Source organism: Podarcis filfolensis (genome assembly GCF_964270895.1).
Source record: "Podarcis filfolensis genome assembly, chromosome: 16".
Lineage (NCBI taxonomy): Eukaryota > Metazoa > Chordata > Lepidosauria > Squamata > Lacertidae > Podarcis > Podarcis filfolensis.
In genome coordinates this window covers 34772082-34784148 of record NC_139620.1, presented here as the reverse complement: position 1 = coordinate 34784148, position 12067 = coordinate 34772082, and the positions used below count along the sequence as shown (strand labels likewise).

At 45.4% G+C, this 12067-nt stretch overlaps 1 protein-coding gene across 5 annotated transcripts in view; it reads right to left on the bottom strand.

The window, feature by feature from the left end:
* RIMBP2 (RIMS binding protein 2) overlaps positions 1-12067 on the bottom strand; it is a 260412-nt gene that overhangs the window by 75373 nt on the left and 172972 nt on the right. For all 5 annotated transcript variants that reach the window (XM_083589685.1, XM_083589684.1, XM_083589686.1 and 2 more), the window contains 2 exons: positions 4419-4523; positions 910-960 (listed from right to left, as the gene is read on the bottom strand). In XM_083589685.1, coding sequence (XP_083445811.1) covers positions 910-960; positions 4419-4523 — 156 coding nt within the window. The remainder of the gene's footprint in view (positions 1-909; positions 961-4418; positions 4524-12067) is intronic.

The window sequence follows — 12067 nt, the reverse complement described above, 5'->3', positions numbered from 1 at the left end:
GGAGTTTACCTATGCCTGGCTTAAATCAATCAAACATACATACATACATACATACATACAAATGTACTGATAATAATTAGGGTCATCAACCCGTTATAGAAACCTTGGTTTTTCAATGGCCTGCCTTAACCAATCAAGCAATTCCACTGGAATATTTTTGCTGTTTAGATTGTGCCAACTTCGTTTGCGGTTATAGCGTGTTTCAATGTAATTTCCCAAAGCGGGCATGCCGTATCGGAGTATACAATTCACATCCTTAAAATATCCAAATCACACTTTCTGAGATCTGAAGGCAAGGCACAAAGAATCATAATTTAGCAAGCAAAACCTACCACTCCTTGTTGGGAGGAACAGCCATTATTAATTATATTATTTTGAAAATTCCCTGTTAACAGCAACACATCAGAACAACCCCAAAACATAAAATGAGCATGCTCTTAACGCTTAGCTTGGCTGATATTTGCTTTGCCCTTGCCTGTTAATCTACCAGTTGATGAATCGACCAGTTAAAACGGGTGGGGAAGCACAGGACTTGGACTGAATGTGGCTCTCTGGGTCTCCTTATTTGATCACACCCCTCGGGGCCCTACTTTGCATTCCTCCAAATGCTTTCAGCTGACTGGAATGTGTCCTTGAACAGTAATAACGCCTCTTGCATGCTTGGATAGACAGATGGATGGTGAATGATATGTGTGGAGACCTCTAACTTTGGTCACTTTCCCTGTTCCACACACTATCCCCTCTGGCCCCATCCACCACTGCCATGAGGCCCCCAGAAAATTCCCCATGAATAAATGTGTCCTTTGGGCTGTTAAAGGTTCCCCATCCTTGAACACAACCAACCAAAGCTTGCAGTGCTATGAACAATAATAGCTCTGAGAGCAGAAAAAAGATTGTCGCCTTCCTTACCTCTAGCAGCTGAACTGCACCTTCATGTTCTTTCTTAGCTTCAACCTGAGCCTGAAAGAGACAGAGGAAGAAAATTAGACCAGCTCCTGTTGCTCTAGAATAAACCTAACCCAGGGGTCAGCAAACTTTTTCAGCAGGGGGCTGGTCCACTGTCCCTCAGACCTTGTGGGGGGCCGGACTATATTTTGGAAAAAAAAAATGAACGAATTCCTATGCCCCACAAATAACCCAGAGATGCATTTTAAATAAAAGGACACATTCTACTTGTGTAAAAACACGCTGATTCCCGGACTGCCCACGGGCTGGATTTAGAAGCCGATTGGGCCAGATCCGGACCCCAAACCTTAGTTTGCCTACCCATGATCTAACCCAACAGATCTTTACAAAGATGGTTTTTAACACACTCAGAGGCTGGTATAGACATTTTCTGCAGTCTAAGAGATTGCACCATGCAATCTTAGAGGTGTGACCCATGCTCCTTTGCAGCGTAACATGTGGATCTACTCTTTAGCAAAAATATTAAAAATGCTAAAGCAATTCTAGGCTGCACCAATAGAAGTACAGTATAGTGTCCAAATCAAGGGAAGTAATAGTACAGCTCTATTCTGCTTTGGTCAGACCCCACCTGGAGCACTGTCTCCAATTCTGGGCACCACAGTTTAAGAAGGATACTGACAAGCTAGAATGTGTGCAGAGGAGGGAGACCAAGATGATCGAGGGTCTGGAAACTAAGCCTTCTGAGGAATGGTTGAGGGAGTTGAGCATGCTGTGGCCTAGAAGGACAATAGCATCTCAATTCTTTCTCGCAGAGTAAAGGTAAAGGTAAAGGGACCCCTGACCATTAGGTCCAGTCGTGACCGACTCTGGGGTTGCGGCGCTCATCTCGCTTTATTGGCCGAGGGAGCCGGCGTACAGCTTCCTGGTCATGTGGCCAGCATGACTAAGCCGCTTCTGGCGAACCAGAGCAGCGCACGGAAACGCCATTTACCTTCCCGCCAGAGCAGTACCTATTTATCTACTTGCACTTTGATGTGCTTTCAAACTGCTAGGTGGGCAGGAACAGGGACCGAGCAATGGGAGCTCACCCCGTCGCGGGGATTCAAACCGCCGACCTTCTGATTGGCAAGTCCTAGGCTCTGTGGTTTAACCCACAGTGAGCTCACCCCAAATGCGCCATGTTTAGGCCAATCACACACTCCTGTTTCACTTCCCACCATATCCATTCCTGACCAACTTCACTGGGGGAAGTGGTACAGCATCTGCTTTGCATGCAGAAGGTTGCAGGTTCAATCTCCAGCATCTCCTGGTAGGCCTGGGAACACACATACCCCTCTGAAATCGTGGAGTGCTGCTGCCAATCAGTGTAGACAATACTTAGCTAGATGTGCCAATGGTCAGACGTGAGAGGAAGCAACTTGCTACTTTCCTCTGTTTGCATGCCTCCTCAACTCTTTGCCTTCAAAAGAAACTACGGAGAAAATGGGCTCGTCTGGAGACGCAACCTTTTATTCAGCTCCGTCAAACGCCTTTTCTTTCCATTGGCTTTTTGTGCTAGACTAATAAATGTTCCCTAATAGCATCTGATAAAGGAAAGAGACCACAAAGAGGTCTCTGGAGTGCAAACAATACCTTAGCAAGTAATAAGAAACTTTTGTCTTATCTACCATCACAGGTTTAATAAAAAAATATAAATATACCTTTCCAGAATTCAAACTCAAAATATCGATACTGAAAGCTACAACAGTACTCACTGCAAACACATTTCATAACAAACTTGGTTATCTGACTGGTTCCTCTTATCAGCATTGCGTCTGGGAAGGCAATATTGTGCCCTCCTTATTGTGGCTGGGAGGCTAGATAGGGCCATCTTGGCGCTCTGTATATCCTCCTGAAACAGGACTATCAGCCTGAAGATGCTATCAGGGATCTAAGGTGGAAGCAGCAGTTATTAGCTTTCTTAATATGAAATGCAGCTATGGAATCTCATAAAAGGAGCAGCTCACCTATGAGGAAAAGCTGAGACATTCAGGGCTTTTTAGCTTGCAGAAAATGCAAGGAAGAGGAGGCATCATAGAGGTGTACGTGCACCCACAAAATACTAGAACATGGGGACATCCAATCAAAGCTGAATGTTGTGAGAGTCAGGACAGACAAAAGGAAATAATTCACACAGCTCACAGTTCAGCTATGGAATCTGTTCCCACAAGAGATAGTGATGGCCACCAACTTGGAGGGGGTGGGGGCTTTAAAAGATAATTAGACAAATCCATGGAGGAGAAGACCATCAAGGCTGCTGGCCACAATGACTATGTTCTCCTTCCCCTGTCAGAGGCAGTATGCCTCTGAAGACCAGCTGCTGGGAATCACAAATGAGGAGACGCTCCATAATAATAATAATAATAATAATAATAATAATAATAATAATAATTTATTATTTATACCCTGCCCATCTGGCTGGGCTTCCCCAGCCACTCTGGCGGCTTCCAACAAAATATTAAAATACAGTGGGGTCTGTTAAACATTAAAAGCTTCCCTAAACAGGGCTGCCTTCAGATGTCTTCTAAAAGTCTGGTAGTTGTTCTTCTCTTTGACATCTGACGGGAGGGCATTCCACAGGGCGGGTGCCACTACCAAGAAGGCCCTCTGCCTGGTTCCCTGTAACTTGGCTTCTCGCAGTGAGGGAACCACTGGACCTCAGTGTCGGGGCAGAACGATGGAGGTGGAGACGCTCCTTCAGGCATCCGGTCAACCACTGTGAGAATAGTGCCGGGTTAGAAGGGCCTTTGGCCTGATCCAACAGGGCTCTTTCTATGTTCTAACCATTGGTGCCTCAAGGGTTGAATTCTGCACCAACCTTATATTTGTTGGCTACCTCCTATGTGCCAGATGTTTGAATGTTCCTGCAGAACAGCAGTCTGCCTGGGTCAGGACTGTCTCCATGCTGACCAGCAGGGGCTGTCTGGGATTTCAGACCAAAATCTTTCCCAGCCCTAGCTAGAAATGCCAGGGACCATTTGCAAGCACAGTGTGTTCTCTACCACTGAGTTATAGCCTTTCCCTTAACATAATGGACAGGGAACACACTGTTTCCCATCACCTGCAGGGAGCTTGAATCTGTCCTCAGCCACTTTGTGAAAAGTCACATTTTCAGAGATGGAAGCAGCATTTAGCAGTGTGCTACGGCTGGCTAGCTACCCAAGAACAGCAAGATAATGTACAAGGTGCCCTTAACACATGGTTGCACCAACTAACAATAAGAACCAAAGTTCTCATAATATTTGGGGGAACCAAAGTTCTCAAAATATGGTTTCCATAACATGAAAAAATGGATCCAATAATGTATTCCACATTCACGTAACTAGAATGGGCTCAGATTAAGAAACGGGTTATGAAACTGATTTGTGAAATCTACCAGGGACTCACCTGTTTCACTCCTGGTGCCACACATGTGACGGCTTTGCCCTACTGCTTGCTTTTCACCCTTCCCTTCCTCCCGCTGCCTTGCTTACCTTCTGCAAGAGTTCAATTTCCTGCTGTTTTGCATTGAGAACAGCCAAGGCTTGCTCATGCTCCAATTCCAGCTGTTGCCGCCGTTCAGCAGCCTCTCGCATATGCTGTTGAGTGGGGAAGAAAACAACTCATCAGGCAAGTGTGAGGGACAGGTGCCAGGAACAGGTCAGTAATAGCTCACACACGGTGCCAGCAAAGTTAATTCTCTATTCAAAGAAACAAACAGCTCAGGAGGCCAGGCCTAGTAAGCACAGCAACTCGTCTGAGTAGATCTTGCCCCTATGAGGCAGTTGTGAGGACTGAAGGTGAGCCTTCCCACAATTGTCTAAGGCTCCTCCTCCCCTGGGTCCTTCCCAAGCAAGCTGAGACTCCATCAGCACATCTATCTCTGCTCCACCCTCTTCATACCTTTTATGACCCTGGGAGATCAGGGGGGATGGGAACTGGTTGCAGCAGGAGGGGGAGACCCCCTGGCTCTTTCAGCTGCCTGCCTCATCTCTGTTTCCTCTCCAGCCTCTGCCACTGCCTCTTCCTGCTTGCTAAACCGTAAACCTTGTTACCTCTTCAGTTTTTGACACCTCCTCCTTCCAGTCTGCTCCCTCTTCTCCCTCTGACCACTCATCATCGTCCCACCAACAACCCCCTGACTCATCTTCTCCCCTTGGGGTTTCCCAGCTGGTGCCTCTCACCACCCCTCTGCCTCCAGCCAGCCCATGACAGGAAGTAAACAACAGTTGCCTCCTCACCCCAGTATTACTCCTTTGTGGCAGAGAAAACACTTCAGCACAATGCCAATTAAATGTTGCCAATGTGATGCCCATTGATGCTTTTACCTGCTCCTCTTTCACTTCCCACTCTAAGAGATATTCATACATTCTTGATATATACTTTCCTTTATTATATATTAATTCTCTTTCAAAAATGGAGGTTTCTTTGGCAAGACCATCTTTCTTATCTGTACACAATTTTTGATTTAGTTGGAAATATTGTATCCAATCAGACAAGTGGCATCTAATTACATTGTATTTTTTTAAAGTTGGCTTTTCTTTGTCTGGTTCTAGTCATATCCGGTAGGGCCACTCTCCCTTCATGTTTTTCCTTTTAACTGCTATTGCTTCCGCTGGAGTTGTCCACAAAGGTATCTTTGGTTCCAAAATTCCTCTATATTTACTCCATATCTTATAGAGTGATTTCCTTATTACATGGCTTAAGAAACCTTTGTGGACCTTCACCTTTTTGTGTATTAGATAGGTATGCGTGGGCCAGTTAAACAGCCTCCGTGGGCTGCTTCCAGCCCATGGGCCGCAGGTTGGGGACCCCTGGTGTAGACCCCTGGCCAAAGTGATCCATGCGACAGTCACCTCCAGGCTTGACTACTGTAATTTGCTCTATGTGGGGCTGCCCTTGATGCTGTCCCAGAAACTCCAGCAGGTGCAGAATGCAGCAGCGAGGCTCCTCACAGGGTCTCTGCCATGGGAGCATATTCACCCAGTGCTTTTCCAGCTGCACTGGCTCCCAGTGGAGTAAAGGGTCAGATTTAAGGTGCTGGTTTTCACCTTTAAAGCCCTTCACAGCCTAGGACCCTCGTACCTACGGGACCGCCTCTCCCGGTATGCCCCACGGAGAGCCTCAAGGTCCATAAATAACAACACCCTTGTGGTCCCGGGCCCTAAGGAAGTTAGATTAGCTTCAACCAGAGCCAGGGCCTTTTCAACACTGGCTCTGGCCTGGTGGAATGCTCTGTCTCATGAGACCAGGGCCCTGCAGGATCTGATTTCTTTCCACAGGGCCTGTAAGACAGAGTTGTTCCGCCTGGCCTTTGGCTTGGAGTCAATTTGATTCCCTTCCCCTCTTCCTTTTTTCTTTCTCCTCCTGTGATGAGGCTGCATTTTAGTATTTTAATGTTTCAATATTTTAATGTTGTATTTTAATCTTGTTTTTAAATTGTATTCATTCAACTTGTTTTTATTATTGCTTGTTAGCTGCCCTGAGCCCGGCCTTGGCTGGGGAGGGCGGGGTATAAATAAAAATTATTATTATTATTATTATTATTATTATTATTATTATTATTATTACTGAGCTAGATTGTCTGGCTCAGTACCAGGCAGCTTCCTCTGTTCTTGTTTCTAACCATTTTACAGGGTTGCAAAAGAGAGAAGAGGCACCATTGCCAGGGTGGGATACAGTATTTCCCTTTCCATTGCACTGTTGAATCATAGGATTGCAAGGTTCGAAGGGACACCATGGGTCATCTAGTCCAACCCCCTGCAATGCAGGAATCACAGCTGAGATGGAAAGAAAAAAAGACTCTCTCTGCTCTTCAGAGATAGTTCCTAGAGTCATATCATAAGCTGGCTGGAATGCTATCTTATGTTCCCTTCTGAAATGCTCTGACGTGATTCTCAGTGGATCACTTTGCTTATTAATGGCTGCTGGTTCGCCTGGGGATAGTTCAAACTCTCAAGGCATCTAAACAGGTGACAGGACACATTAAAAATAATACATCACGGAAGGGGCTGAGTACAATGAGTTGGAAAGGCATGTGCTCAAGATGACATAGAGGGACAATGTGGTGGGACACCTGAATTGCAGGCAGAAGGTCCCAGGGCCAATTCTGAGCATCTGCAGTGAAAAAAATAATCAGGTGGCAGATGATGTGAAACACACACTGCCAGTTGGAGCATAGGGCAGTGGAATAACCCTTCCTCTGTGAATTTAACTAATCCTCCTTTAACCACCATTTCTTTTGCTGGCCTCCCAGGCAATGGATCAACAGACATTCACACAAAGCCCTATGTCCTTTAATCTGACCTTCCTTTCCCCAAAACCTTTTCCTCTGTTGCAAACTATCCCCACCAAACCTACAGGCAGTAAGTGGTGCCTGCTGAGGACTTTAGAGTAAGCAAAGGGGGTGAGCTCTCTTCGCCAATTCATAGAGAGACAGGCTTCCCTTTTGAAATCGTCCAGAATGAGCTGGCAAACATTGCACGAACCTTTATATCTATCTACCCATCACTATTTGGCCTGTTTTTGAAGGACTAAAATAGGAATGAAAGGCATCCAGCCTTGCTTGGCACGTCTTTTCGAGAGGAAAGGGCGGGGGGGCAGGTTGGAGAATGGTGGTTTTTTTGTGTCTTTCTATTGCTGAAACCAAAGACAGAATTGCTTTCGTCTTCCTTTGTTCGCCTCTGAAACATCCACGCTGTGCCCTCTTTGGTCTCCTTTTTGCTTGCCTGACAAAGTTGTGATTGTAAAGCAATGTTTGAACTTCTCTTTATCTGTGTCACTCCAAAGGAGACTTAGCAGAAGCTGTTACTGTGGTTCAGTCAACTGACAAAATGTGTGTGTGTGTGTGTGTGTGTGTGTGTGTGTGTGTGTGTCTAGAGGAGGTTGACCCTGAAGCTCCTGCTCTGAGTGAGTGGAAGGCAGCATATTTTTATAGATCAGCATAAACCACTTAGAAACTTATAACCATGCTAATTTTTATTTCAAATGTTCCTAAAAGGTAAAGGGTAAAGGGACCCCTGACCATTAGGTCCAATCATGACTGACTCAGGGGTTGCGGTGCTTATCTCGCTTTACTGGCCAAGGGAGCCGGCGTACAGCTCCTGGGTCATGTGGCCAGCATGATTAAGCCGCTTCTGGTGAACCAGAGCAGCGCACGGAAACACTGTTTACCTTCCCGCCGGAGTGGTACCTATTTATCTACTTGCACTTTGACGTGCTTTCGCACTGCTAGGTTGGCAGGAGCTGGGACTGAGCAACGGGAGCTCACCCTGTTGCGGGGATTCGAATCGCCAACCTTCTGATCGGCAAGTCCTAGACTCTGTGGTTTAACCCACAGTGTCACCCGCGTCCCTCAAATGTTCCTACAAGTGACAAATAATGTTTCTTCTGCAGTTGCAAGAAATCAGTCCTTTAGCATAGCAGCACCTACACTTTGGAACTCCGTGTCCCTTGATATTAGGCAGACGCCTTCGCTGCATTAGTTTTGCCCCCTGCTATAAAATGTTTTGTTCCAGCAAGCTTATCCAGGCAAGTGATTTTAGCACATGGTTTGGACACATGGTTTTTAGTAGGTATAAGAACATGCTGAATTGCTGAATGCACGAAAGTATACATTTCCTGCAAAAGAGACACAAAACTTTTGAGTATGCTAAAACTATCCGATATGAGAAGCACTGGGATGGCGGCAGTTGTTATTATTTTTAATCACAGGTTTTTATGGGTGTTGACTTTCTACACATTGTTTTCCTCCTTCTTAGCATTCTTGCTTGGGGGAAAAAAGATTGATTTATAGATCTTGCTTTCAATGTTGGTTTGTTTTTTTATTGGTCTTTCAAATGAATATTTTGGAGGGTTCCTTGTAAATCAGTTTTTGTTCTAGTAAGCGATATACGAATTTTGAGGAATAAATAAATAAATAATGTTTTGCCTGTCCACTTGTTAACCACTGAAGTGCGAGATTTGCTGATGAGCTACTTGATAAGCTCTGCTTTCTATTCTTCACACACACACATTTCAAACCAGAGTTTCTAAGCCTCTTGCCTGCAGTCAAAGTTGGCAAGAAAGTCTGGGGAAAAGTTGAAGAAAACTCTTCTTCTTTTCATTACTGCTTGTGTGAGGAAGATAATTCAAAGTCATCCCATTTCTCAAGCACACAGTAGGTTAAGGCAAGTGATTACAGCACTCTTGACAAGGTCAGAAAGCACAGGCTCAGCCTCTCACTATTTTGCATGTTGAGATGCATTTCTGCAATTAGGGATGTCAGAGAATTCCAGTCAAAACAGACCTGGCTGTTGAAATTGCCACCGGATTAACCACATGCAAATACAAGTAGGCAATTGTTGACACCAAATTTAAAAAGCTGTGAATTTCTATCACTAATTTACATAACTTAAATCCAAGTTTCCATCTTGGGAAGCAAGCTCCATAGAATCCAGCAAAACTTACACCTCAGAAGTAGATCCCATTTGATTCAAACCGCTGACCTTCTGATTGGCAAGCCCAAGGGGCTCAGTGGTTTAGACCACAGCGCCAGCTGCAATTTGGGTTAATAAATCACAAAACCGTGGAGTTGGAAGTGACCCACACAGGAATGCAGGAATCACAGCTAAATAATTTGTGATAGACAGCCATTCAAATGCTGTTTGGAGGAGCACCCACTATCTTCTGAGGGAGTCCACTCCACTGTCGGAGACGGGCACTCCTTGTCTGTTCCACAGCCTCCCTTAGGAAGGTGTCCATGAGGGCTCAGGCTCTAATAATAATAATAATAATAATAATAATAATAATAATAATAATTTATTATTTATACCCCACCCATCTGGCTGGGTTTCCCCAGCCACTCTGGGTGGCTTCCAACAGAATGTTAAAATACAATAGTCTATTAAACATTAAAAGCTTCCCTAAACAGGGCTGCCTTCAGATGTCTTCTAAAAGTCTGGTAGTTGTTGTTCTCTTTGACATCTGGTGGGAGGGCATTCCACAGGGCCAGTGCCACTACCAAGAAGGCCCTCTGCCTGGTTCCCTGTAACTTGGCTTCTCGCAGCGAAGGAACTGCCAGAAGGCCCTCAGCACTGGGCAGAACGATGGGGGTGGAGATGCTCCTTCAGGTATACTGGACCGAGGCCGTTTAGGGCTTTAAAGGTCAGCACCAACACTTTGAATTGTGCTCGGAAACATACTGGGAGCCAGTGTAGGTCTTTCAAGACCGCTGTTACAGGCCCTGGTGGTCTGGGAGGTCCTTCTGGGAGTTCTTGTCCAGTCTCCCCGGCACAACAGCCTCTCTATCTTCTGCAGTCATCTCTGAGCCCAGACCTAGCTCCCCATCTGGTGCCCCTGCAGACTTCAAGTTCTGTCCACATTGCTGCTGGATGCAAGAATCACTACAGCATCACAACCTCCCAAGGGCGAGTTACAGCATTTGTCTCTCTTTCCACATTGCCCCATCCCAGTCATCTCCAAAGTGTGTGCTCTTGCTCCAGGCGACAAGACGGCTTGGCTGAGGAAGCTGATCTCCGTGGTGGGAAAGGAATCTGCCCCGGGAACAGGTTTATTTTTAAAAGTTCCAATATTTATAAAAGCCTACCGTTGACATTAACGGAGACTCAGATGGCTTTTTGAATGTCATTGCCTTGTTTCAGAAAGATAACTGGAACGCAGGGAGGGAAGCGACCCAAATTTAATTCTGCGCTAGAATGTGGTGATCAAAGGGGCTTGTCGCCTTGCTCAGCCGAAGCCACATCCACGGCGCAACAGAGTCAGGGCGGACAGCACATTGGGCAGAAAGGAAGAGAGGGAGGGAAAGGAGATCCATTTCCTTTGAGATGTTATATTTAACTTGCCGGAGCGTTGTGTCAGCACATTTCAGCCCTGGCTCTTCTGCAAAGCTAATACATCCCGATATAATGAAAGGGAGAATTAAAACTGCTCCGCCTCAGTGCAGGGCTGCTTTTTTATATTCAAAGGCGGAAAATGAAGACCACTTTCCTGGGTAGGCTACTGCACGATGTAGGCAGCAAACCCATTGAAACAAACTTGATTTTGTTTGCATTTTAATGAGAAACAGCATAATTCGCACTTCTCGAACCAATACGCGAACTGAAACCGCATATGCTATGAGTCCTGTAGGATGTGCTGCTCAGAACGCCCAGAGATTCTCCGGGTGGTGTATTGTCTAGGATTAATTGTTGTCATCAAGATGCTTAATTTTTTGCTGCTATTGGTGTTTATTTGGGGGGTGGTGGTATTTTTTATTATTATGAGACCTTATTATGATTTACCGCATTTCTCGCTCTATAAGACGCACCAGACCATAAGACGCACCTAGTTTTTGGAGGAGGAAAACAAGGAAAAAAATATTCTGAATCCCAGAAGCCAGAACAGCAAGAGGGATCGCTGCGCAGTGAAAGAAGCAATCCCTCTTGCTGTTCTGGCTTCTGGGATAGCTGCGCAGCCTGCATTCACTCCATAAGACGCACACACATTTCCCCTTACTTTTTAGGAGGGAAAAAGTGAGTCTTATAGAGCAAAACTACGGTATGTGTGGATTGTTTAATTTTATTGTATACCTTTTGAGATGTTTTTTATTTAATGCTCACAGCTACTTTCGTTGTACATATTTTTTGTAATTATGTAAATCTTTTTAAGAATGTAAGCTGCCTTGAGAGTGGCTTAACTATGGGAAGGTGGCATACAAATAAACGACAGTAATTGGTGATGAAAACCAGATTTTGTGATGCAGTTCTCCAAGCGCACAGTGCATACAGGAAGTGCATATATCAGAGGAAACTGTGTAGAATATAGGATTCTGTGAAGAGGGTGTGCAGCCAGATCTATGGCTGTTAATGCATTTTATTTTAGCCAGCAATTTCAAAGGTCTCAAAGAGAAGACAGCAGAATCGACTAGTGTGTATGTCAGGCATAGGCAAACTCGGCCCTCCAGATGTTTTGGGACTAAAACTCCCATGATCCCTAGCTAACAGGACCAGTGGTCAGGGATGATGGGAACTGTAGTCCCAAAACATCTGGCGGGCTGAGTTTGCCTATGCCTGGTGTATGTAGTTTGCTTGACACAAGCACAAACTAAGGAGATTGCATAGAGAGTATGCAAAATGGAGGCGCAAGGGCAGCTGTGACAGCAGCA